General features: G+C 40.4%; 3 protein-coding genes across 3 annotated transcripts in view; all 3 read left to right on the top strand.

The window, feature by feature from the left end:
* The window catches only part of si:ch211-210g13.5 (inactive phospholipase C-like protein 2), a 68,884-nt gene extending 59,474 nt beyond the window's left edge, over window positions 1-9,410 (top strand). The window contains exons 5-6 of the mRNA XM_031729891.2: window positions 4,590-4,699; window positions 7,683-9,410. Of these exons, the coding sequence (XP_031585751.1) occupies window positions 4,590-4,699; window positions 7,683-8,147 (575 nt within the window). The 3' untranslated portion in view covers window positions 8,148-9,410. The remainder of the gene's footprint in view (window positions 1-4,589; window positions 4,700-7,682) is intronic.
* An 824-nt stretch (window positions 9,411-10,234) lies between these two features.
* hcrt (hypocretin (orexin) neuropeptide precursor) lies at window positions 10,235-11,741 on the top strand. The gene is made up of 2 exons (XM_031729973.2): window positions 10,235-10,471; window positions 11,244-11,741. Exons 1-2 carry the CDS (start codon window positions 10,337-10,339, stop codon window positions 11,607-11,609), a joined length of 501 nt encoding a protein of 166 aa, XP_031585833.2. The 5' UTR covers window positions 10,235-10,336; the 3' UTR covers window positions 11,610-11,741.
* A 1,507-nt stretch (window positions 11,742-13,248) lies between these two features.
* On the top strand, window positions 13,249-27,190 carry kcnh4a (potassium voltage-gated channel, subfamily H (eag-related), member 4a). The gene is made up of 16 exons (XM_039610763.1): window positions 13,249-13,732; window positions 17,942-18,175; window positions 18,339-18,470; window positions 18,596-18,729; window positions 19,136-19,388; window positions 20,297-20,454; window positions 20,906-21,113; window positions 21,501-21,695; window positions 21,783-21,982; window positions 22,878-23,127; window positions 23,235-23,449; window positions 24,656-24,694; window positions 25,131-25,486; window positions 25,575-25,654; window positions 25,794-25,867; window positions 26,066-27,190. The coding sequence occupies exons 1-16, from the start codon at window positions 13,657-13,659 to the stop codon at window positions 26,822-26,824; spliced, it is 3,363 nt and encodes a 1,120-aa protein (XP_039466697.1). The 5' UTR covers window positions 13,249-13,656; the 3' UTR covers window positions 26,825-27,190.
* The last annotated feature ends 351 nt before the right edge of the window (window positions 27,191-27,541 follow it).

Below are 27,541 nucleotides of genomic sequence, written 5' to 3'. Positions count from 1 at the left end.
ATGGATAGTTTGGGGTTGCTGTGGTTTTTAAGTCTCAGCAGCACCACCTCCTTCCTTCCTGTGCACAGTTTTTCCCAGTTATTATTGCAGCTAATCAGTTCAATTTGGGCAGTGAAGCTGACGTGTTGATGAGGATGGAGAGGTGTTAGATAATTCCCCTTGGGCACTATTGATGGCTCACTATCACACACATTGCTAATGTGGGACCAGGAAAACAGCTGGGATGCACACTCTGGCACCTCCAGATGCTACCACTGTGTTTTTGTGCACATTGTGTACACTGGCTTATTTGTCTGCATGCATATCTAATCTGTGTGTGGGTAGCCCGGTTTCCAGTCATTCTCCCCACTAGCCTCTGCTTCACTAGCTTATTTAAAGATTTGTTCCAGCAGTGTTTCTCAAAACTGTAACGCATAAGCTTTGTTGTGTCCAGAATTCATTTAGATGTGTGTGTGTCGTGGTGTACTAGTTTGTCAGTGCACCGATTTACTCACATCACAAAGAACGGAGCATTCATTTTCAAATGCAAATGTGGCATGACTGTACCTTTATTATGAAGGTGATATACTTGGTGATCAGATGATATAAATACTTAAATACACACGTCCTGATTGTGGGAGAAAGATTCTAAGCAGAGATGCCTAGACCTCCCTCTTCTTGGCCACATCCTTTAACCCTTCTTTCGGGACACCAAAGTGTTCCTTAACCACCTGAGAGATAAAATGTCTCCAGCATGTCATGGGTCTACTCCGGGCCTTCATCCCATTGGGACATGCCCAAAACACCTGACCTAAGAAGCGCCCAGGAGAATGTGGAGAAGTACATACTCTGAGCCCCTCCCCAATGAGAGATAAGCTGAGCACCTTATCCTGTCTCTAAGGCTGAGCCCACACATCCAGGCATTCAGAGGAAAGTCATTTCTGTCACTTATATCCACCATCTCATTATTTCGTTCACTACCCACAGCCTGTGGCCATAGGTGAGTGTAGGTGGACCAGTAAATCAACAGCTTCGCTTTCCCGCTTTGCTCTCTCTTCACCACAACATACCAGTACAGCATCTGCATTGCTGCAGATGTTGCAAGAGTATTTCTGTTAATCTTCTGCTCTCCCCTCACTCATTAACAAGACCCTGAAGTACTCCGACCTAAAATCAAAGGTGCTGATTGTCATTTCTCACACTCCCCGGTGCAAGCTGGAGGTCATGACTCAGTGAAGCTAACAGAACCACATCTGCAAAAAGAGGAAAGATTGGGAGACCACCAATACTGACATCATCTACCCCTTAGCTGTGTCTAGAAATTCTGTTCATAAAAGATTTTAACAGAATTGGTGCCAAAGGGCAGCCCAGTGAACTCAGTACTCACAGGGAATGAGTCTGACTTGTTGCCTCAGAGCGAATCAAGCTCTCACTGCAGTTGAACAGAAACCAAATGGGCTGAAGCTGAAGCAATCCTGAAGCACGCCTCACATTATACTTTGAGAAATGCAGTCGAGTGCTTTCTCCAAATTCCCAAAATGTATGTAGACTCATTGAGCAAACTTGAATGCATTGTTCTTCCTGGATCCAAGGTTCGACTAACAGATGAACTCTCCTCTCTGGTAACCTGGCATAGACCTTCCCAGGGTGTCATGGATTGGCTGTGTGGGAGCAAGGGTGGAACTTTATGCAGGACTCAGGGGAAATGGGAATAACTCCAAAAAACTGCTTTAATGCTGTCAGGCAAAGAGTAAACAAAAGCCAAAAATGTACGCAGAAGAGAGCCAGGAATTCCAAATACCAGAAATGACGGAGCAAGGGAACAAACAGCAGTGAGGGACAATATGACAAAGGACAAGGAGAGACAGAGGCAACATATACTCACAAAATAATGAGGGAGAGGTAGCACGTGAGAACACAGGTGAGGATAACTTAACATAATGACTCAAAAGGAAGTAAAACTAAACACCAAGCACAAGAGACAAAAGACTACCACAGTAAAAATGGGAAGTAGCAAAACACAAAGACTAAACAAGACACGGAAACACAAGGGAGGCAGGAACTCAAGGATTTAAATATAAACCAAAGTATAACCATAAACAGAACTAGAAGTGAAAATGAAGCCAGATAAAATCAGTGCAAAGGAACCAACCAGGAAATGCAAAAACTCAGAACAATTCTCAAAACCAATAGAACAGTAATTTATAGAAAACTCAAAACCCAGGGACTCTGAGAAAGGGAGGCTGAGGAGTGAAGTTAGAGCACACCCTCCTGCCCCCCTTCTTGAAAAGGGGGCACCAGCTGTATTTCTTGGCACCTCTATGTATTCCACGTCTGGTGGCGAGGTGTTCAGGCATCTGGCTTGAATATAGCCATGCATCATGCCATATTAAGGCAGGTCCAGGAACAGGTGCAAGCTTACTATATGAGTTAAAGACCCGCTGCCTCTCTGCCAGCCCTACCATGTGTATTTATTGATGTTCTCTTCCTTGCAAAGGTTTTCGCTATGATGAACCACTGTTTCAGTCAGCACTGTGTATTTTATTGCCAGTAGAAAAGATGAAGAACTCCCCCTCCCTTTATCTTCCTTGGATTTAACCAGTTTTTCTCCCAGCTCATCAGCAGCTGGAATATCCCATGTTCTGCTTCATGGCATTGTGTTGGGCTTTCCAGTGTGTATGAATAGAGATAAATTAATGAAACACTGAGCTGACTGTCATGCATTCCCCACTCAGAGCATTTCCTATCTTTTTATTCATTATTTCTTTTCATCAGATCCTGTTTGAAGGTTCTGTTTGATTTTATTATTTACTTACCTTTCTGTCTCTCTGCCTGAAGCCACTGTATGTTTTTGAAGCAGAAGAGGTGCTGCTGCAGTACTCGTTACAAAGGCAAAAACCCTCTCTGCTCTTTACTCTACTGAGGTGTGTGTGTGTGATATGTTTGCATTTGTTTGGCTACTCAGAAGAGATATATTATTCCCTAAGTCCTCCTTAGGACCCGACTCTCCCTGTCTCTCTCTCTCTCAACGTAAAATTCAATCTCTTCAGAGTGTGCTACAGGGCCACATTTTTATTAGCTCAAATTTCACATAGTTTAAGTGACACTAAGGAACAGCAACATCAAGACTGTTAGGGGAAGGGAAAGCTTCATAATGCCAAATTAAATGCTTCAAGAGCTGTATTGCCTCCTCTAGCTAATTTGCTAAATTCATGACTTACTCCGCTCCCTGCCATCCTAACTCCTCGTGTCCTGTGAACACAAACTTCCTTGGCTCCTCTCTGAGCCCATTAACTACAACAGATTACGAGATCAAATCAGTCCTAATCCCTGTTAGCAGAACTTTCAGCCTCTGAAACAGATATTCTGCATTGGTTGTACATCACCATCAAGTTTGGAAATTATAGCACAGCTGTTATTTTTGGTATGGTTCAGCCTGGTATGCCCTGAAAACTGGTGATTGTGTCATTTTGTTTTTATTTTTAATTTTTTTTTTTTTTTTTTATCTTGACTTCATAAAGTCAACATAGTCTCATTTTTCTTCTTACAAAATGAGAGGCCTCTATATCCCCTTGCATGTTTCTGTGCTTCAAGGATGCACTCTGAAGATGATAACACAAACAGTTTGTCAAATGGGGAACAATGTAGCTACATTACAAAACCAAGATGGCATCTCATACTTTCCCAGCACAAATTTTGGGTGTTTTGTTGAATATTAAAACAAACAAAAAAAAAACCCCCTAACAAAACAGTGTTTCGATATTATACGGCTCTGGTACTTGCTGACAGTACAGTAAGTCTCCTACTCTCCACCAGTTCAACTAAAGAATGTTCCTGAAAAGAGGTTTGTTGCAGTACCTGCCACCTGGAAATGTTCAAAGACTAAAGAAGGAATGACTTGAGGTGACGGGCTTCTTGTGAATTGTAGTGTATTATGTTTCATCATTGTTTTTGCAGTAAATCGAAGCTGAAGAACCATAAGGTCACTTGTCAGGGACAGACTGACAAGCAGGCTGAGCCTTAGGTTTAGGAGGAGTTTGCTCTTAAAGCCCGGGGGATTAGTTACGGTCTGCCTGGGCTAAATGAAGCAGGAAGCACTGATAGATTAATTAGAGTTTAGCCTGCTTCATATGACCTCAGTTTAGACAGCCATAGCAACACAACACACTGCATGCTAAAATCCAACTGTAGTGCTCCAACTTGGTTGTGGGTACAAGAACAAACAATAAAATGTACTAAAAGATGGTTATATTACAGTATGTCATTGGATTTTATAATGTATGTGAATTTATATGCATAACAGATCTGGACTAATATGCATTAATGCATTTATGGCAGAGTTTTGTACACTGCAAGACACTTTACCTAAAACTTCTCAGCGGGCATATTTTGTTTCATGGTGATTTTTGCAAAATTGCAAAATGTAGTTATTTTCCTTGGTCTGCATACATGAGGTTATTTACTCTTGTATGAAATTTCTTCTACTAAACATTGTAAAACAAATACTCCAATGTAGACTATGCCTAAAAGTGTTTTTTGCATTGTATTTTTTCCACTTTAATATGTTTTGCTTTTATTTACATGGCACGCCTGCCTGTGTGTTTGTCCAGGTTTGGACTTCCATGAGGACCTGCATCGCATTGGAGCAAAGGAGGGTCTGAAAGGACGTAAACTGCAGAAGGCTATGGAGAGCTACGCTTGGAACATCACTGTGCTGAAGGTTAGTGAACCCCTCCTACAACACAGCAACAAGCCTAATAATTAATCTAAACCCCCCATTTGTATAAAGTACAGCTATTAAAAGTGATTAATGTGCATTTGAGATTACTTTGGGGACTGTACCCAACTGGACAAGCAATCTGAGACCATGTTGCTGAGATTAAATAACATAATGTCTTAAGAAAGCTCACTGGGCTAATTGTATTTCCCTCTTCTCTAATCCCTAAACCTCTTAATTAATTACTGTTGAGTCCAAGTACCATTTTATTTATTTGGTCGTGTAACTATCTTGACAAGACATGATAGGATTGTTCGCGCTTGTTTGTAGACACACATATGCTGCTCTGTTATTCCTCATAAGGAGACACTGGATCCCCTAGACATGCCTTGATGATGATGCATTCTTGTCTTTGCCTGCCCCTTGACACAGGAGATAAGGCTGCTCAATGCTCTCATCTCATTTCCTCTACGACTGCTGCCGGTAATAGCAACGCTAAAATAACGCCACATGCTAAGTACAGACAGAGTGGCTTGAGCATTAGGATAGATAGATGTCTTCTCCTTTTCATGCCAGTCTTGCCAGATGGAAAACAACAAAAAGGGGGTTGCATTGCTGTTAGGGTTAAAATGATGTCCTCCACCCATCTATGGTGCAATTTACGCCCTTGCTTCCTTTAGCTAGACCAGCTGTCCAGAATCTATCCCAGTACTAACCACATTCACACACCTTATTTTTCCGATCGCAGTCTCCCCCCCGTTTCGTCTGTTCTCCTGTGATGAGCCACCCTTTCAACAACAAGGTGGCACACACATAACTCCTTCTTGTCCTCTTCCCATTCTTCAGTTGTAATCTGCGTCTCATAGTGAACATTTGGTGAGAGCTTGGTGCTTGTTTGCCAAGGCTGGCAGCCGTACCCAGTTATTATTTCACCTGTCAGCCTCTCCAGATTCTCAGCAGGCCAGGAAGTACTCGCTAGTCGTTAGAGATGGAAGTGTGGGACGCTGAGAGGAAAGGCGAGGGAAGAGTCATGTCCTATCTGTTTGTCAGTGTTCGTCTCTAGCTCCATCTCCACCCTTACTTTGACAGTTTCGGTCAGTTCGGGGCTGTCACGGTGAATGAGGGTATTTGCCCATTTCTGCCACTTATTGTTCCAGTTAGTCAAGAAAGAAGAAAAATCAAAGAGACAGAAAGAGATCCTTTGAAGCAAATGTCAGCCACATTGCTGTCCTTTTTAGAAGAATAACAGGGTTTGAAAAAAGACGTGTCTCCCAAATCGCTCACGTTTGTACTTTCTAGTGTTATAATCTGTTTTCTTGGGCAGTTACATATAATTAAATAACCTCCTCTTAAATTCACTCAGATTTTGGCCTCTTCAGTCTTTTCTGTGCGAAGCCAATGTAACTCTAACCCTTTTATATGTGATTAAATCAAATTCTCGCAGATGTCTTGTTGTTATGGTTAATCCTTAATATAAGAACTGACTCAGTCTATATGTTCCAATGATGCTTATACTCTGCTGTCTCTTCTAACTTCCCATGGATGTCTATAAATGTAAAATAATACCTAGAGGCAGGTTATCGACTACTCAATTTCTCTCAAAGGAGTGGTCCGTTTCTGATAAACAAAAAGGACACTGGTTTAGAATTTAATGAGGATATAGTTGTGGGATTTAGTAGCTGTCCTTACATGAGCTTAGCCCCCTGCGGACAACGTTAGGCCAGCTGTAGGGGTGAATGCATTCAAAGACAAGTGTAGCCGTTATTTGACTCAGGCAGCACAGGATAAGCTTCTTGCTGCCTTATTTTATGCCTGGTGAGTCATGACTTACATAATTTCTTTTTTTTCCTCCTTCTTCGTTTTTTTATTCCAAACATATGACATGCTCATACTCCCGGTTTGCGTGCTGTATTGGTTGAGCTAAAATGCCACTTGCAGTGTATTAACATCACCAACGAGTAGATCGCAGGCCATCGTCTGCAGGGCATCACCTTTAGTCTTACCCCAGTATGTCATACCGCTGTACCTGCCTTGTGGCACTAAGAACTTTATCCCTTTCGCCGTTTATATTTTAGTCTGGTCCACAACAGGTCAGACTGTGTCTCTTCACAAGGAGGTTAGCCCAGCAAGCTGTCGCAGCAGGTCAGACAGACCGAAGTTCAGTGCGAGGGAGGTAAAATATGCAGATTCGCAGATAAAAGGAAAATTGCTTTCAACTTTCTTGTGAGCAGATGTTGAAGTGGACATGCTGGAGGAATCTGGCGAGAGTAAACCCTGAGGGGAAGAGTCGAGAAATTAGATTGTTCAAGTGGAGGGAGTTTGTCTGAAGCGTGTGGTCTTTCTCCCTTTTTTTTCATCTCCTTTGGACAGTTCTAATAATATAAGCACCTCTTACACACAGAAATAACTGCCTGTGGAGAAAACTCCACCACATTTCCACATGGCAGAGACAGCTAGCTTAAGGAGGGAGGCAGCCATGGCAGTGGCCCAGATTGACTTGACAGTGCCGTAGCGCAGGATGCCTGCCCTGACCACTTCCTCCACATATGGCAGGGTTTCATCTCTGGGGTGTTCAAATAAAGAGCAGAAATGTAGTATAACATTGCCACCATATGCCAGCAGTACTTGCAAGCTGAGAGGAACAGTACAAAGGGCTGGCAAGAAACCAAAGGCCTTTCTTCATTGGCTTCATACTGCCCCCTTCTGCATCTTTTTGAGTAATACATTAACAATAAGCAATAATATAAGCACCTTTACTTTCTTCTCACTAAAAAGTCATGCAGATAGTGGTCGTTTAGAGATTAAAATCTGTTTTCTAAAAAACAAAGAAGAGGGATAAAAGGAAATTGCATTGATGGTGTTATTTAAAATAGAGTTAGTATAAGTAGCCTTTAGGGAATGCTGTTTGAATGCATTTAAATTTTATATAGTTGAGTGATATTAACAAATGTTTCTTTCTGCCTCTTCTTCTGTGTCTAATTCTTAGGGCCAGGCTGACCTGCTAAAGCACGCAAAGAGTGAGGCACTGGACACTCTGCGTCAGATCCACTGTGCAGCTCAGTCCTGTGGCCTCAGTAAAAATGGAGCAGCTTCCCCACAGCTTCAGCACCATCCTCACCACCAGCCGCAGCAGACACAGCAGCAGCCTCAGGCCAAGACCCACCCAACGCCTCCACTGCTGTGCCAACCCCAAAATCAGCTCCAGTCTCAGACCGCACCTCAGGCTTATCTGCACCCGCATCCCCAGCAATATCCCCAGCTGCATCCCCAGCTATCGGCTCCTCCTCTGGCCCCACCTGTTCCAAAACCACCTGCCTACCCTCAACCGCCACCGCTACCCCAGCACCAGTTTCAGTTCCAAAACCAGCAGCAGAGGGCAGCAGTACCTCTCGACACCATCCCCGAGAAAGAAAAAGAGACTGTCAGTGACAGTCCTGCGGGATCCTGCTGACCCGCTGCCTGTGCCCACAGAGAATCCGTCCCAAAGAGAGACAGTGAGACAGAGAAGCAGAAAGGTGTAGAAAGAAAGCAAGAGGTCAGTAAAGAAAGAGAGATGGAAGAAGTTGCTGAGAAATTAAAAGAGATGATGATGAGGAGGAAGCCTCGTCGTGTTAGAAGCGAGACGCAAGTTTGAGAGGTGATTTGTGTTGGCCAGAGATATGAAAGAGAAGAGAGATACTACACTTCAGCTAGAAGTGAAAAGCAGAAGGATAACGGCTGAAAACATCAGTGAGTTACATATCCCTGTCTCTCTCTGGGCACTGCTATTTTCAAGCCCCTCCACGATGTACTCTAGCTCTGTGGGTACAGGCTTTACCTCACTTTGGCATTTAATGCCACAAATTTGCCTTTTTTATTTTCAGAGACTCCTTGGCATGTCTTCAAGTGTTTATTTCTTCACATTCACACTTTCCCTCCCACAACTAAGACATACAGGAAACCCTCACTTATTTTGATGATGAAGAGGAGGCCATTTTAATTTAGTGGCACAAAGTAGAGCAGCTCTACTAGTCTGTAGGGGTCACAAATGGCCATTTCAGCACAAAATAAGCAGCTATAGTGCTAAAATAGAAAAAAAAAAATCACCCTGATGTATTATTGCTGGTGTCAGTCTTCATCAGGCCCCTCAGATCTCTAGTGTCATTTCTCTTAGGGTTTAAGTTCTCCGGCATTCTTGGACACTCCCCACACAATCTTTTTGTCTCCTTCCTAGGGGCTACGTATATGATGTTATGTGAGTTGATGTCCTGGTCCCTAGGATGGAGCACGTCCTTAAGTGGCGGAGTTCACCAGTCAGTCACAACTGGAATATTTGACCCCTCCCGTTAGAGGTCAAAGATCATCAGGAACATGATACTGCTGTCTATAAGAATAAAGTGACTATAGATGTAAAATGTATGCAAAGTGTATGAAGGGAACATATATTGCTATAATAATTCTCGGACATTCATGATTGATATTATTATAACTGTTGTTAGTTTTATTGATATTCTAAGTATTTTTTAACATTACTTCCACATACACAGTGATTTGACACCTGTTGTTCTGTGGTGCAGATCAAGCCAACCAGTGCATGTGGGATTGGAATGAAAGGTTTAGGGGTTAGCACCACAACACAACAGTTGAACAATAACCTGACGTGTTTCACTTCAAAGTGAGTGTGGATTCTGTAAGAGATCTCTTAAGTGGCCCATTAAAACTGGCTTCATTGTTTCTCCTGTCTCCTCTTGTTCATTACTATTTAATAATCATTCAAGTAGCTATATGTACAAATGAACTGGGATAAATGGATGTAAATGGATGTTCTTTGCAATTTTATTTAGATTTTTAAACTGATATTTTTTAAAAAAAAAAAAAGGTTTTTACTGTGCAGGGTTCACACACGGTGCCACTGCTTTTCTTTTTTTTAAAGAGACCTAGCCATTTAAAAGCAACAATCAATATAGCTTTACAAAAGTGCACTGTAATGCATAGTCAATTCTCAATCGATCTTAAATGATTCCCTTATTACTAAAATAGATTTAAGCCATTTAGTTTATCATGAATGAGATAGCACTGCTTCCTGTTGTCCATAAGATGGCAACAAACATTAAGTAAATGGTTGTGGGGATAAAAACAATCAAGGGTTCAATATTTGCTTTTAAGAGTTGTTATCTTGTTATTTTTACTGCAAATTTGTCCCTGATTTGTAAAGCAGATCATTTGTGCACAGATGTGCCTGACATGCTTGACACCCTACCGGAAGTCTTTTTTCTAGGTCTTTACTTGTGAAGTGCTTTCACTATGAGAGAGAAAAGTCCATGCATCCTCATTAGCATAGCCTTTGAATGAACTTGTCATTAGAGCAGAGAAAGGGCATCCGTTTTTTAAATATATATATATTTGCTAATTGACTTCAGCCCCTCACCAGTCATTGTAATGGTATGTCTTAATAAACCTTTAGCATGCAGCCACAAAAACATACCTGCAGTGCATCAAAGGTCCACTCAGGCGTCTTGGAGATGACCTGGGATAGGCCACTAATTAATGGCAGCGAGCTTTACAGCAAACTTCAAATGAGCAAAGACCAGAAAAAAAGAGAATCAGTGGTTTTGTGCTACGTTTGTCACTGGTCTAAATGACGTCCAGAGGACTGATGGGATGGACGGCACAGGGCAATATAAAAGACACTCATTCGACCCCTGGGACCAGATGACTTCCCTTCAGACAACAGAGCAGATGTTGTGGTTCCCCACCAAGTTCCAAGAAGCTGCTGGGATGGAAATGAATAACAGGGTAAGAAGACAACTTCATTTTTTTTGTTTGTTTGTTTAAAATTTTCATGGTTTTACTTTGCTGATTTTTTTGTTTGTTCTTTTTAATTGCTTTTTCTACATTAGCATCCCTTTGTGCTCTAAAGGTATAAGCAGCCTACTGAAAAACAATTTGGGATATTTGGTATCAGTTATTCAATTCTCAAGTGTAGTGGAGGAATAAATTTAATTTAATGCATTTTACTGTAAATATTTAACACTGACTGTTTCCTACTGAATGTGGTTTTATCATGTCACTAAGCTCCAATGATAAATATATATGTACATTTATTATACAGCATCTTCTCTTCTGTAACCCAGGAGTGAGGGGATTAAAATAAATAGAAGAATAGAAATAATTTACCTATGATATACGATAAATAACAAGTTATGCCTGGCTATATACATATATGTTCAGGCTTATAAGCTTTATCATTAAATGGGGGCTGTTTGTATTGTACGTAATGCAATGTTGGTTAAAATTTAAGCTTACCAACATGTTGCATGGGCATGTTGATACTGACTGACTAGTGCTTTGGGTTTATTATCATTGTTTATAATAGATTTAGATAGATAGTATTATTTTATTATAAATTCAGTGATTTATATTTATTATGCATTGGAATTTGTCCATTCAACTTCATATTAATTCACATTTACATGTACTTCATGCACTCTGTATTTTTTGTTATTTATAATCATACCTCTTTAATCCTAAAAATCATATTTTTAATCTAATTTCTTTTAATGACCAGAAAGCTATGGTATTGGTCTTGCTGCTGCTACTGTCTCAGCTGGCCTGTGACGCTCACAGCGTGTCTGAGTGCTGCAGAGAACCGTCTCGTCCCTGCCGCCTTTATGTGTTGCTGTGTCGCTCAGACAACAAGGGACCGGGTGGAGTCCTCACGGATGATGCGGCCGCTGGGATCCTCACTCTGGGCAAACGAAAAGAGGACGAGTATCGCTTTCAGAGCCGACTCCAACAGCTCCTACAAGGCTCCAGGAACCAAGCAGCAGGGATTCTGACAATGGGGAAGAGAACCAGAGAGAGAGCTGGGGAGCAGTACATGGACTGGATGGCTCAATCTGGAACGACCATTATGACACCCCTGCCTGTTTGAAACTAAACGAGTAAAACCAGGGACGCTGTTTAAATGAAAAAAGTCACACTTTACACCAAATGTATATTTTTTTTGCTCAGAAATAATGTGAATTTGAATGTGATGTTCAAATTTTAGGAAAAATGTTCTATATTGTACATAAAAGGGTCTGTGATCTAATAAAAAAGAATCAAAGCTGATCAACTGTTAACTTTCATGACTATATACAAACGTGACAAATACTCAATTTTATATTCTGGAATAAGTTAAGCATTTGATAGACATCACATACAGTAATGATCATTTCTTGGGTGATGGGATGAATACGAGATAAAAAGCACACTGTGGAAGACACCCAGAGATTAAAAATAGATAATCAAGATTTATCCACTAGAAAATCACAGATGAATGCCTGACTCCAGCCAAAATATAAAAACAACCTTTGTGTTAGTCTATAAGCACAATCCATCAGCCACACCCAAGGTAAATGGTAAACAGCCACCATGCATGTAGGGTGCTTCAGGTTTCTTAAATTTAATTTTGCTTCATCTAAGTGTAGTACGGTGAAAAGATATAATCCCTGTAGCTATAGGGAGAATAAAACATAAAGCATAAACTATTTGTTTTAATTGCTTCCTTACCAGGTATTCAAGGCATAGTCTGCTAATTTGAAATATTGGAACAGACACATGCCTCCCTGTAATGCTCGCAATCATTGCCAGGCACCTGACTTAAACTCAGTCCGGCTGGTGGTTTTTTAAAGAATTTTTTACATCTGCCAAACTGACACAGATGCATATAAATCTCAAATCTGTCCAACAGAAAGTACCTGTGATTAAAACGAACAAAAACATAACTGTTTGTGATTAAAAATAGAAATTTTCATGGGTATGAATTTATATGCGTAACTAATATAGTGGATTTGTGTGCACAACAGCTTTATGCAACCATATGGAGTCGAGAGGAAATGCTAATAAGTGACGATGAAACATAAAGAACCAGTGAAATCTGCTATTTCGAGGTCAGTTTATGTGTATAGGTTTTTACTGCATCTTCTACAGCAACTATCTGCGTGGGTGTTTGTTGATGCATGGGGAGTAAATAAAAAGTGAAATAGAGGTGGTGATACAGACAGCAGCCTGTTAGATTCTTCAAGCACATCAACAAAAAGCCTAGCAGCAAATTGACTGTTATTACACTGAGCCAAAACGTGAATCGCTTGATGCTGTGCTTTATTCAACTTGACCTAGCCTCATGTGTCAAAAGAAGGGCTGATAAAAACACAAAATCTTTCCAGAGATGCCAAAGAAGATATTCAGTTGCTTTCTTCCACAGCAAACAAAACGTGCACACACCTCCCTTTCTGTGTTATTAACGCGGGATCCAGCTGTACCTCAGAAAAATGATTGGTAATTTAAGTGAGAAGTCTAAGCAACAGAAAACCCTCTTCTGCCTCCCATTGTGGAGTTTCACAAAAGATAGAGGTGAGAGCGTGAGAAAGCAAGAGATGGAAGAAAAAGGAAAGTTATTTCTAATAACTTCTCTGGGGAGAAGGCAAGGTTTTATGTGAGAAAGAAAGTGAAGGCAAGAGATATTTCATAAATTCAGTGGCTAGAACGGGGGATGGTTCAAGCTTTTGTATGAGAGAGAGGGAGCGAGAGAGACGGGGAGGGAGGGAGTGAGAGAGACTGGGGACTCAATGGCAAGATTCATGGAGAGTGGAGTTACACTGACTGAAGAGCAGCTGAGACTTTGCTGTGATACTGGAGCAGTGCTGAGCACAGAGCGATGCACAACTGAACCTGAATACTTCTGACTCAGGCTGAGAAAAGCTTTAGAGCTTTAGCACGGCAAACCTCTGAATTTTCCTTCAAAGAAGAAATGGAAAGCTCTGTGATACATTTCAGTAGTTTTATCCACTCAACATAGAATATATAAAACTTCCACTCCACTGAAGAGTTACAAGCAAACTCAAGAAGCAGTGTTGAAAGTCTAATTCGGGTCTTCTATAGGGAATGGTGACAAACTACTTGAAACTGGGACTCTGCAACCTTTTTTCTGGTGAAAGATGCCTGTAATGAAGGGCCTCCTTGCTCCACAAAATACCTTCTTGGACACCATTGCCAACCACTTTGATGGAACTCGTAAGTATTTTGGGGAGAGGGGATCACTTTGCATTAATACAAATTTTTTAAAAGAATGCTGATAATGACATTTCTGATGAATATCCATGAATAGTACATCGATTAACCTGCAGACCAAGTATTTGGAATCTGCGACTGATATTGTTGGACAAGTCAAACTGCTATTGCCCGCAGATTTTGATCAGTATGTGTTCTTCTTAAAATGTGCATTACTTATATTGAAAGAAATGGCATATAATACATTTATATATGAAACATGATGCATGCAAAAGGTTTGGTATCAATTTTAAAGATGAAGCTTTCCCAGCTTGCGTTTAGGATTTTTGCCTTTGGCATTTCTGTAACCCAATTTAAGACTGTGACAGGCACTGATAAACACTGCTGTCAATCAATATGTCCAACAGTAGTGAGATCCCATTAAATATGTTGGAGCTGAAGAGCCACTTGTTGAGATGCCGTGTTACTTGTTAGAATATTTCCCTGTTGAGAATAATGTCAAGGTCTTTCTCAACAGCAAACAACAAAAAACAGGCAAATCAAATTATTCATGAGCAACATTAAAGTTGTAGAGCTAAAGTCTGGCATCTTTCTTTCAGTTTGAAATCTACCGAAAAAGAAGAAGAAAAAATATACATGAGCTTTTTAAAAAGTTACTGAAAAATCTACTGTTTATTCTAAGACCGACTCAGCACTGTGTTGCTAATTAAATAACTATGTGCAGCAGTTAGAGAATGATGCTAATAACTGTGAAAACACTATTGGATTTAAACACTAGACTTTGCTGAATAATTAATCTGATTAAAGACCAGCTCTAATAAAACATATTACTTTTTAGCATTTAATTACAGCCATGAAAGTTTCAAATTAAAATGTAGCTTATGCATCAAGCACTTGAAATGATTTGATTTTTGCTCATTATGCGAAACTAATGCAATGTAAAGCTAATATTTACATGTGCTTGGATTAGTAAGAAAGCACAATTATTTTTCCAGTCTTATGTAATCTAGCATCAGATGAAGAGGCAGATTAACCGTATCACTCCACACAATTTATAGCACATAGAATATTGTACTTTTTTTCTTCTTGTTCCTGGGTGATAAGTGGCTTTTCTTCCTGCTTGTTATGCTTTAGAAGCAAAGAAATTAAACAATATTTTCAAACTATAACACTTAATACACAGAAACAAAAATCTTATTACCAAGGCATATGGAGCAGATCCACCTGGTTACACCCACACAAACACATATGAACCATACCAGGCATGGAAAGTTACATCTTACATCAAGTATCCAAGCATGTCAGTTTTACTCTACATCAGATTTAGTGAAAAAAAAAAAAAAAAGAAATACATCAACAAAATATATATATATTTTCAGAAAACAAGAAAAGTGGTGCACAGGTCAGACGTTACGTTTCTCTCGCCATTGAAAATTCTCCATCTGTTCTCTGAGGTTTTTTGCCCTCGCCTTCACATCCGCAGAAAGCAGATATAGAATTGCATTTCCACAGATCTGGGCAGCAAACAGTGCCTCTGTATGAGAGTCGTGCGTCGGTGGACTGATCAAGTCACTGAGTAGGATGTAAAAGGATCAACTGACAAGAGATGGCTTCAGCATAATGCCGCAGGAATCCAGGAATAGTCGAAAAATATGTGTTAATTGATTTGAAAGTGTTTCTATGAAAAACTGCTTTTGGATCACATACTGTGAGGGTGACTGAATATAGGCAGTATGATCCTGACATGAGAGGAGAGAGATTAATTTAGATGAATTACAGCATATGCAAGAGACAAAGAGCCAATCAAATATAATTTGAGGTGTGGTTCAGTCAACCTGTGAAAGCAGGAAAACTCTACTTTTTCACCTAGTCACTCACAAATTATACAGGGTACTGATGTTAATGGACAATTTTAAAGCTTTCAGGATAATAGTCATTAGATATATGTGCATTGTAACCTGTAGAAACAAAAGGACTCTACCAAATATGTTTGTTTTTGTGCTGAAATTGCAGTTTCCTCCTCCCCACATGCTGATGTGGATAGTTAGGAATAATAAATGCATCTGAATCAACAAATGCTTGCATTTTAACAATGTTTTTGCAGTGATTCACATCATTTTGAGGTTTGATGACTGTCAGTGTTAACCATGGTCATGGCATGGTGAGCCACCTGCTATTCAAACCTTTTGTTTGTGAGGGGTGGCTAGTCAAAAGAAAGTCAGAGTAGCTTAAGACACTCAAAAAACGCCTTGTTACATAAAGTGGTTAAACTGTGGGCTTGCACCAGTATAAGATAAATTAAGGTTATCTGAACTGTAAATCATGCACAGCTAGTCCAATAATGTCCAAAAATACAAATGTGGTGCAGGAAATTATCGTAGCAGGTCCCCTTTGAGCAAGTGGGCTTAGTCAAATCTATTAAATGTGTTTTGTAGAAATCAGAGTGAGGGTACTGTTGCAACATTACCATTTTTTTCCTGCACAAATTGCCATGGCAACATAGGCGCAGGAAGATCTTAATTTAGCTTCTTATGGGATTAAGTGCACACACTTCAGGTAAAAAAAATAAAATAAAAAAAACTTCACTAATTGCACATGTGTTCTTCTGGATGCAACACTTTGTTAGCACCCTTTAGTGATGCTGGCAATTATTTTGTGGTTGAAAAATCATTTCAAATACAATACCGTATGACAGCATGCATCTGAATAAACTGCTATTATCAGTCTCTGTTTACTTTCCAAGCTTTAGAGAGAACACAAAGCTTCAGCCTCATTATATCTGGCCGCAGTACAGGTGCTTGGTGTTGTCCTTGCAGCTATATCATCATTGGAGTGCTTTGCTACATAAGCAAACAAAGAACTTTTGGGGAATTAAATTTCCTCGCATCAAAGTGTGTTTGAATGAACAAATAAAAGATGACATGTCAGTGTACTCAGTCTAGTTGTCTAAATATTGATGGGTTGGACAACTGAAAGCACACTTCCATTAGTCATTGAATGATGAAGACATCTGGTTGTTGCGTCCCTTTACAATAGAGTCTAAACTGCATGACCCCAAACCATTTATTTCTATATTTCAGTTTGTAACTTAAGGAACTTGGCAAGTTGGGTAAGCTATTCTATTTTCCACCATTTTAACAGGTGATACACAAAAAAACAGCTATTCTTACACTGTTATTTAATTATTAATTATTTGGCAACAATGATAAGAGCTATTGTTGGTGGAGTAAAGATGTAATGTACAGTCTGTCAAGCAGAGTGGTGGCAGCATCTTACTGTGGGGCTGTTTTCCATTCACATTGTCAATGGACTGATTCTTATATAGTACTTTTCTGCGCTCCCAGAGCACTCAAAGCACTTTATACAGCATCCCTCATTCACACACCTTCAACTTGGGGTTAGTATTTTTCCCAAGGATATTTAGCATACAGACTGGAGCAGCCAGGGATTAAACCACCAACCTTCCAACCAGTAGTTGACCCGCTCTTGAGCTACAGCCACCCTGACTCACTGTGAAGCGAATGCAAAAATAAAAAAGGAGGACCTTAACCTAACCTCAAATCAACAACTAGATGTTTGAAAAGATGTTTGCACACAGAATTGGTTTTGGAATTGATAAAGTAGGCTAACATTAAGCTTCTGGATAGCGTTCCCAAAAACTTTAACCTAAACTTCATTCATAATTGTGCCAGCTTCATGCCAGGAAATCAATCAGTTTAAGTGAACTCAATTCTGCACAGTTTGGTCGAGATTTAATTGTACATTTTGGTTAACAAGATAAAACATTTTAGAAAATATTCATCAGTGCAAAGATTGAAAATGTTTCAGAACCAGAGCCTCACTGAGGTCGTGGGACCAGCTGGCATCCGGCATATATTCTTGGACTTAATGCTCACCAGCAGCAAACTTCAAAGCTCTCTTTGATGTACACTAGATAACTGCCAACTTCAGGGTTCTGAGCTCAAAATACAAAGAATGATGCAGATAGGAGAAGTTACTTTTTGTGCTTCAAGAGAATTTGTATTAAAAAAAATTATATTAAAAATATAATAATTGGCACATTTAAATGTTTTCTTTCAGAACTGCAGCTATGCAATTTGGTTACATCTATGCACTTACTCATTTAAAATTTCCTACTGTTCGGTTTGCCATTTCTGTTTCTCCAGCCACAGTAACTTTACCTGACCTTCGATCTTTTCATTTTCCTCACAGACTGTAACTTCCTCCTGGGAAATACTCAGGGGAGCTGTGGATACCCCATTGTCTACTGCTCCGATGGCTTTTGTGAGTTAACCGGCTTTGTTCGAACAGAGGTGATGCAGAAAACCTGCACGTGTCGTTTCCTTCACGGGGCTGAGACCAGTGAAAGTGTGATTCAACAGGTAGACAAAGCCCTGGAAGGCCAGCAGGAGTACCAAGGAGAAGTCTGTTTTTACAGGAAAAATGGTGAGAATCACAGTCACTCAGGGGCACAAACGAGAATGACTTGAGCTTGGCAACAAGAAAAAAATATTGTTATTTCATCAGTATTAGAGATCTAATCATCATTTTGGTGAATTAATTGTCTGACAGGGTAATGTCTCTGTAATAACATTTTTAATACTCCCAGGAAATCCATTTTGGTGCCTCCTGGATATTGTACCAATTAAAAATGAGAAAGGTGAGGTTGTGCTGTTCCTGTTATCCTTCAAAGATGTCAGCGAATCACATGGAAAAAAACATCGCTGTACTCAAAGAGACGGTGAGGCCTGGCTGCTTGCGTTTCTTTAGTTTTTATGAAAAGCACCTTCTTTTTGTGTCATTTAATGTGCATTTTTGGCATAATTTACACACAGTTTTATTTAGTGCGTATTATTTTCCTTACAGGAATGTTAGAGACTGCTCACCAGAGCAGAAAAAGTGGACAATCACACTTTTTTCAAAGTAGAAAGAGGGGGAGAACCATTCTACACCACTTGAACAGGCTGTTCACCAAGAGGAACAAGAAGAAGTTGCCTAATGTGAGAGCAAACCACTGGCTTAGAAACAAATACATAAAACTAAAGCACCCCTTTGCACTTTTACTAGCTAAACATTTACAACTCAACAACAAAGCGGTCCTTTGTTATGCTAGTAATCAGGTAACCCTGAGTCAGGTGAGCTTTGCATTTAGTGCCAAGGTACATACTTTGTGTACCAGACAGGGGCAGTTGGCCCTACTCAAACAGCTGTGATGATGACGATGTGTCATACTTTTAGTGCCCTTCAGGAATTAAAGTACCTGTAAACAAAGTCCAGGCTACTTGAGATTTGCAGGCTTGTAAAATTAGCTTACTCTCTCCATCTGTGTCATCACTATGCCACCAAGCAAGGAGCTGAGCAGTCCTGATTTGAAGTCTAAAGCTGAATGACTTGTTATCTTTTCAGAGTGTGTTCCAGAAACCGTCCCTGCCCGAGTACAAGGTGGCAGCTGTGAAGAGGTCCCGCTTTATCCTGCTGCACTACAGCATGTTCAAGGCTCTGTGGGACTGGTTAATCCTTCTGGCAACTTTCTATGTCGCAGTCACAGTGCCTTACAACGTCTGCTTTGTCAGCCATGATGAGAGCGGTGACCATCGGCCACTTGTCAGCCGCAGTACTATAGGCAGTGACATTGCTGTAGAGATGCTCTTCATTCTGGGTATAATATATTTGTATTTATTGAAAAAAAAATAAGGATGCAATAGTATAACCTTTAATATTTTTTTAAATAAAACTGAACTACTTCTAAACACCTTAAACAAATGAAAATGTTTTTCCAAGAGGTTCTGATCTGCAAGCTACTAGTCTCTTCTACATGTTACTTACATTATGAAGAGACAACAATGTTAAGTTTAAATGAAGAAACATATTCCCCAGTGCAGCTGCAGTAGTTTCCCTGGCAATGGCTAACACACGACTGCCTCCTACTTTTTCTCACCCACTCAGGCTGTCTTTGTTGCCCTAGGTTAGAAATCATAATTAGATTTCTCTCACGTCGTCCCATTTTTCCTCCGAAGAAAGTGCGATAGCACATGTGCCACGAGGCTCGCTGACTTCCTGTCTCTCAACAAGTTTGTCTGGGGACAGACACCATCACAAAATTAGCTCACCTGGTAACACGTTTTTCCTTTTTTCTTTTTTTTTTTTCCTCAGTTCAGTCTTACTGAAATGAAACAAACAGTCGCCTTTTCAGTGTACAAAAGAGAGTTGGGTATATTGCCAGGGAAACCCTGCATTAACTGCTTTGTGTTTCTTGTGCTGCAAATTCTATTTGTCCTTGCAACATGCAGCTTGATATGTTTCTTTGTTTAACATTGTTGATCTGCAACCCCCGCCCCTTACTCATAGAATCTGTGCAACTTTAATCAGCACTATAACTATGATTTAATTATTTGCTGAGGTAAGGTTTTGTATCTTAATATCCCACTGTCTTCTTGAGCTATATTGTTGTAATGTATATTATTTTATATATTAACTGCCCCAGCTATGACTCTAGTGAAATCTTGTTTTCTTTCTTCTGGTTTGTCATCTTTCTCTTTTGTTTTCAACTTTACTGTTCCTTTTCAGATATTCTCCTGAATTTCCGTACCACCTTTGTGAGTCAGTCAGGTCAGGTGGTGTATGACACCCGATCCATCTGCCTCCATTATTGCACTACCTGGTTCTTTGTAGATCTAATTGCAGCACTCCCCTTTGACCTTCTCTATGCTTTCAACATTACAGTGGTAAGACTTTTATTTCAGATATGTGAAAATCTAAAATGACCTTTGTTTTATACTTTCCAGTGTCTTTAAATGGATTAACTTTAAGCCTATAGTGAGTAATGCTATAGTGCTATTTCCCCCAGAGAAGAGAGTGGAGATGATTATCCTTCTACATTCATGCCCTTCACTGAGCATTCTTGTTAGTCTGCTTGCTTCGACACTAGTACTTCTCATGGATTAGTCTTAGTTTGCCAAAGGCAACCTCAGCTGACGCACAAAGTCATCTCCCTAACTGCATTTTTGTTTTGTCGGAAGTCCGCTGCAAACTCGCCAGCTATTACGCTGTTCTAACTTTGATAGTATTTGAGGACGTGTCACAAGTTAAACACACTCATACAGATCTTTGAAAAGAAAAACTACTAAATAAACTAATCTGCATCTTTGATGTTGTACTTTTCCACTCCTTTTCCAGACTTCATTGGTGCACCTGTTGAAAACGGTCCGTCTGCTGCGTTTGCTACGGCTGTTACAAAAACTGGATCGATATTCTCAGTACAGCGCTGTGGTCCTGACCCTGCTCATGTCTGTGTTTGCATTGCTTGCTCATTGGATGGCTTGCGTCTGGTATATCATTGGACGCAAGGAGATAGAAAGCGGTGACCCTGTTACCTGGGACATAGGTGGGGACACTGCAGTTTTGTTTGAATAGTCCCACACAGTTAAAAGTATAATATTCTCCCTCACTCGTTTGCTTTACTGAGACAAATTAGGTGTCTTTTTTTTGGCAACATCGCCGTGTCAGTGCTGCACATCTCTGCTAATGCTTGAATGCTTCAGCATCATTTCATCCCCTAGCTTGTTTCCTCAGAGGAAGTGTAGGTCAAGAAATGATTGCATTATATCACCAGTAACACATTATGTCATTCTATATTATATCATGTATTATATCACCTACGACAGCAGAAAAGTTCATCCATTAAAAAACAACAACAAAAAAATAAAACATTATTCTATCATTAGTTTAGTCACTCACATAATCCTGCGTAACGTCTCACGTCTTCCACCAGGTTGGCTTCAGGAGCTGGGAAAACGTCTGGAGACGCCGTACATCAACAGCACCATGGGTGGTCCATCCTTGCCTAGCGCCTACATTGCTTCTCTCTATTTCACCCTCAGCAGCCTTACTAGTGTTGGTTTTGGGAATGTGTGCGCCAATACAGATGCAGAGAAAATCTTCTCCATCTGTATTATGCTGATGGGAGGTGAGCTTAAAGGACATGGCAGGAAATTCCAACTATATGAAAAATGTTTCAACATTGTCCCCATATTTCCGTCTCTGTCACCTCCAGCCCTGATGCATGCAGTAGTCTTTGGCAACGTGACTGCCATCATCCAGCGCATGTACTCACGTCGCTCCCTCTACCACACCCGCATGAAGGATCTCAAGGACTTCATCCGTGTGCATCGGCTACCTCAACAGCTCAAGCAAAGGATGTTGGAGTACTTTCAGGCCACCTGGTCTGTCAACAATGGAATCAACACCAATGAGGTGGGTAATCACACTTTAGCCGTGTTCTCCTGGCTCTTTGTGCTTATGAAAAAATATTTGCTTGGACATAATAAGTTATTTTTCTGGCAGAATGCATCATTTTTAATATGTAGCTGAAGGGTCTGTGGGCTTCCTCAGGAAGAATATGTCTATTCTTTTTGGATATTGGTTATTCTACACTCAGAAATGCCATTCTTAAAATATGGGGCACCTCAGATTCTCTGGAGTCTTATTCCAGTTCTTTAAGTAGATAGTCCTTTTTTGCAAATAGAATTTCAGTATACCGCCAGAGCCTATCTAGGAGAAGTTCCTGTAATTACAAGGGTTGGAGCTGAAATAGAGAGAGCACTCATTAACACCCCCAACCATCAGTATCCTCAGATAATTAATTCAGTGTGTTGAAGGTAACAGAGAGAGCCACTGGTTTCTGAGAACATGCTGGCAGCATTGTCGTGTCTTTAAAAAGACAGTCTGTCCTTTTTTTTATATGTTTAATTTAGAAGTTGTTAACCATACCATATGTGTAAGATTCTTAGTAGCACTACTGCACAGTCAAATACCTCTAAGCAATTGTCTAAAACAAAAAGATTGAAGTATTTTAAAAGGAGAGTACCTGGTGATTTTTGACTACAAGAGGAAGGACAGACTTTGCAGGAAACATGTAAATGCAGTACTGCAATATTCCAGTTTTATCAAGCCGAAATGTAGCAAGATGAGAAGGCAGTGGAGTTTTGTTTCTGTGAGAAGAATATCTGGGTGAACAATGAGCTGATAATTACAAGTACTTAAAAAAGAGGGTAATTTGTGTCTTGCAAAGCTCTATATGCATTTAAGTACTGAACAGTGGTTAACTATTAAATAGTGGTTCTTATTTTTATCGTGTCCTCGCTCTTAGCTGCTACATGACTTCCCAGATGAACTGCGAGCTGACATTACCATGCATCTGAACAAAGACATACTGCAGCTGCCTGTGTTTGAGCGAGCCAGCAGAGGGTGTCTGCGCTCCCTCTCCCTCCACATCAAAACTTCCTTCTGTGCACCAGGGGAATATCTTATCCGCCAAGGAGATGCCCTACAAGCTAATTACTTTGTGTGCTCCGGTTCCCTGGAGGTTCTGAAAGATGGCATGGTCCTAGCGATCCTGGGTCAGTGTGCACTAAGAATTTAAATGTTAATCTCATACAGATTTCTCTATATATTAGCTGTATAGTGTCATATTGCACATACTATGTTTATGTGACAATCCCTACAGGCAAAGGCGACCTCATAGGGGCTGACCTACCAGAGCATGACAAGGTGATCAAGACCAATGCAGATGTGAAGGCGCTGACGTACTGCGACTTGCAGTACATCAGTGTCAGGGCTTTGAGGGAAGTCCTGGGGCTTTATCCAGAGTACAGCAGTCGGTTCAGCTTGGACATCCACCACAATCTCACCTACAACTTGAGAGAAGGCAGTGAAGCTGATGTAAGACATTTACTTTGAAGCAATGGAATAAAACTGAGAATGAGACACATTCAAATGCACTAGGGCTGCCACGATTAGTCGACTAGTCACGATTACGTCGACTATCAAAATCGTCGACGACTGATTTAATAGTCGACGCGTCGTTTGAAGCTTTGTAAGATCACAAAAGACGCAGGAATAAGTAGTAGGATTTAAGAGTGTAATAACGGACTGAAACAGAAGATGGCAGCACTGCATGTACAAGGATGCCAGCTGCCGTTACACTCCGAAGAAGAAGAAGCAGCAGTGTCCCAGAATTCATAGCGCGGCCCTGCTCAGTTTTCAACAATGGCGGCAGCTAGTTAGTTTTAATATTACTCTTATTAATCTTTCTGGGTCACAAAATAAACGTTTAACATATTTTCAGGCGAGAATGTAGCTGTGTAAACCTCAAATATCTGCTCAGTTTATCAAGACACTGCATATTTTCAAAAGTGCTCCGACGTTTTCGGAGACGTCTGTTACCCACTAGCTCGATAGCTAGCCGGGGGCAAGGCTCACTAGAGCCCGTGAGAACACCGGACTCCCGGCAAATCGTTTTCAAACCCACCACTGTCTTTCGCTACTCAGGTTAAACATATATAAGTCAGTTAGATAACTTAAAAATATTATTGTTTGGCCTTTTTTTTTTTTTTTTTTTTTAGTATTTTATTTGTTCCTGAGTAAATCGGTTTGGCTGAGATTAAAGTTATAGTTTATACACGACTGAATAAACGTCAAGCAGACAACTGATTATCAGAAGTGTGAGATGTTCGAGAATATACTCCGGTGTCCCGTTATATTTTAGATAGCAAGGAGTTTATTAAACTTTACCGAAACAATCTGTAAAAATCATTAAATTGAATAAACTATCATCTTGTCTTTATTTTTAGTTAGCACATACCCTAAACACTTAAAACTGTAAGCTAATGTTATATAAGAGCAGATGCTGCTGGTGCAATAAGCTGTACGTTTTACGTCCAATGGATGCATGATCCGATTAGTCGACTAATCGCAAAAATAATCGGTGACTAGTCGACTATCAAAATAATCGTTTGTGGCAGCCCTAAAATGCACCACAATTCAGAATATGGTGTACAAACATACCTATGCTATACGCGACACTTTACATGTTCAGTTTACAATGTGAGTGTAATGCTTTGTTCATTTTCACCTCCATACCTTTAGGGAGTAACACGGTTTCAGCTGACACCCAGGCAGTCTCAGGTATGTCTGCCTCATTAGGATGATTAATTTAGCCTTGACATGCTTGATACAGGCGTCAGCTAAATCTGTCTTAGCTTAAAGGATTAGTCAGCCTTGCATTGCATTTGAAAACTTAGAACTCTTGATAAATGTCATGTAGATATGAAAACACTTAAAATGCCTTTTTTTTATAGCTGAGATAACAATGCTCCAGTTGCTGCTAGGTAACAGAGAGAAATGAAGCAAACAGCATACACTATATATGGTTTCTACACTCTAGTCATCAAGAAAAAACACTAAGCTTAATTAAAACTATCCTACAAGAGAAGTATTTCTGACACTATCAAGATCACTAGACTAAGAATTTTTGTAGCAAACAAATCTATTACCCAACCAAAAAGCATGCACAAATCTTTGCGATCAGCTTCATTGAGTTTTCCATCTGTTTTCTCCTCAGTTTATGGATCATAAACTACCCTATATCATTCAGGGAGCTGATGCAAAACACACAGACAACATAAATTACTCTCAGCACCGGAGACTGCCTTTACTACAGAGTATGGGCAGCCCTGTCCATCAACCCTGCCTCAGCACGTTGCTAGGCGAGGAGCTCCGGCACATCAGCGCACTGCAGCTCTGCCGATCGCCTGCTCAGGGAAGCAGGGGTTGTAGTCCTTCCCCACAACCTTTTTTCAGTGAGGGGCTCTCTCCATCTCCTTTACCCAGTCTTACCAGTGACCTAGACTTGAACCATCGGCCTGCCAAACTCATGCCATCTGGTTCTTGTATTAGTCCTCTGAACCTCAGCCCCAGGTGACCTATTCATTCTCCTTTGGTCAAATATCAATAATCTGTTTGCATATATTTAAATGAATATAACACCCATTTGTCTTACTGTCAGGGTCGTGGATGGAATTGAGGATAATGATCACACATTTCAGTTTAATATGGAACAGAGCGAGGCAAAGACTAATGTTGCAGGTAAAGTGTCTGAAAACTGCATGATTAATGAGAAATTGTAAATATAAGCCTTTCTATTAAGGACTAGACATTAAATATAACCCAAAGTCGGGACAGATTAGATGAGTTTCTCACTTTTTAAAAAATAATCCTCTTTCAGATCGGTTACACGTCTGTAACCTGCTTCTTGAGACAGAAGAAGTGAGACAGAGCGTCAGCAAACTGAGCAAAGAGGTATGTTCCCTTATTAGGCAAAAGCGCTGCTCCTTGAAATATGCCCAAATGTGTTTTGTGAGGACACAGTAACCTTTACCTTTGAACAAGAAAATCTAATCAGTTACAGCTTGAATTCATATCAACTTAACATGATAGCAGTTACTAATAAACAGTTAACAGTTTTGAATAAAAAGTCAATTTTTCTCACTCTTTCAGGTAATTAACTTAAACCAAGATGTTTCCAACCTTGCCAAGGAACTCCATGACATAATGCATTTTCTGCATTCTCATATGACAATGCTCCACAATGACTCTCCAGCTTCCACATGTTCATGTGGCACTCAGGTGCTCCCCAACCCAAGTGTGACAACGTGTAGCCACTGGCAACCGGATGTCCCTTTAAATATCTCCACTGGGTTACCAACTGTTCATGAAATGATTAGCCATCCTGCTAGAAATACATGGCACTCCAGTGGAATACCCTCCCAGTGCACAAGTTCCGCCTTGCTGTACTCATCAAGCACAATGCCATCCTGTTCACACCTGGGCTGCTCTGACAGAGACACAACTCAAAGGCTTCAGTGCTTCTCTAGCCCTTTCCAAACACCCAGAACATCTCCAGGCTCTCCCTACATGACCTTCTCTCATGCCCATGGAGGTCCACCCCTCGTGGGCATCAGTTCTGCCTTCAGTGGCTACCCATTAAGTTGTCAGGCCTCACACATGGTTAGTAGTGCACAAATCCACACAATAAGCAGCACCCACTCCTTATGTTCTACGGTAAACTGTGGCTACTCCCAGCCACCCCTAAGTGTTCAAACCAACTCGGATTCTTTACATAATCAGACCAAATCCCAGACACCTATCCATTTATCCACCACTCCTTCAGCCCAACCACAGTATCACATTGCCTTCAGCTCTTTGACGCCATCAAGACCCCACACTTTGATATACACAGGATACGAGGACCAGTGAGGTACTGTCGAAGGCTCCAGACAGAATGATCCAGTAGGATCCAGTCCTGTCCACCAAACACAGGACCTGGCAAGTTCTCTGATGGAGCAAGTACCAAACATGGACTGCAAAGCTTCACTGTATAAAGAGAGGACAGAGACCATGGAGTCTCATTCCACAGGGGACAGCATTCTTGATATGAAAGAAAGGCCACACTGATGACATCCCTATCTGGTTATGCTATCAGTGAGTAAATAACAAAGCTGATGTAATGTTTAGAGTACCTTACCAAGAAATCTGGTGTGAAGTTTGAAATTAATAAATTGTTATTTAGCCAAATTCTCAATCAACTATTGGAATCCAACTGCCACTACAGAATAAACCTTTTTTTCCACTGATGGTTCTTGTGTTTTTATCTGGCATTAATAATGTTTGTGAATTCTGGTTGAGATTAAGGCATGGTCTGCATATATCATAGCTGAAGCAATCTTATTTTCAAGCCATACACTCTCACTCAAGCATTCAATGCAAAATTGTTTGACTAGTTATTCATTTTATTTGTTTATTTTATTTTTTTCTATCAAGTGAATTGTAACTGCTGTATTCATCCACAAAATGTTTCCAGGGTTGACTTAGAAGCCACAAGTGGATGGGCAGCACCCCTGAGTGGTGATATGTCGTTACTACAACAAACACAAGACTGACATTTCGTCACACTGAGCTCAAAATAACTGATCT

Source organism: Oreochromis aureus, linkage group 4, assembly GCF_013358895.1.
Source record: "Oreochromis aureus strain Israel breed Guangdong linkage group 4, ZZ_aureus, whole genome shotgun sequence".
NCBI lineage: Eukaryota > Metazoa > Chordata > Actinopteri > Cichliformes > Cichlidae > Oreochromis > Oreochromis aureus.
This window is presented reverse-complemented; position numbering and strand designations above follow the sequence as displayed.

Coding starts and splice junctions, on each gene's coding strand:
- kcnh4a (XM_039610763.1), top strand. CDS start 13,657: ATGCCTGTAATGAAGGGCCTCCTTGCTCCACAAAATACCTTCTTGGAC. Junction 18,730..19,135: donor ACAAGAAGAAGTTGCCTAAT/GTGAGAGCAAAC, acceptor TTATCTTTTCAG/AGTGTGTTCCAGAAACCGTC. Junction 25,655..25,793: donor GGCAAAGACTAATGTTGCAG/GTAAAGTGTCTG, acceptor ATCCTCTTTCAG/ATCGGTTACACGTCTGTAAC.
- hcrt (XM_031729973.2), top strand. CDS start 10,337: ATGGACGGCACAGGGCAATATAAAAGACACTCATTCGACCCCTGGGAC. Junction 10,472..11,243: donor GGATGGAAATGAATAACAGG/GTAAGAAGACAA, acceptor TTTAATGACCAG/AAAGCTATGGTATTGGTCTT.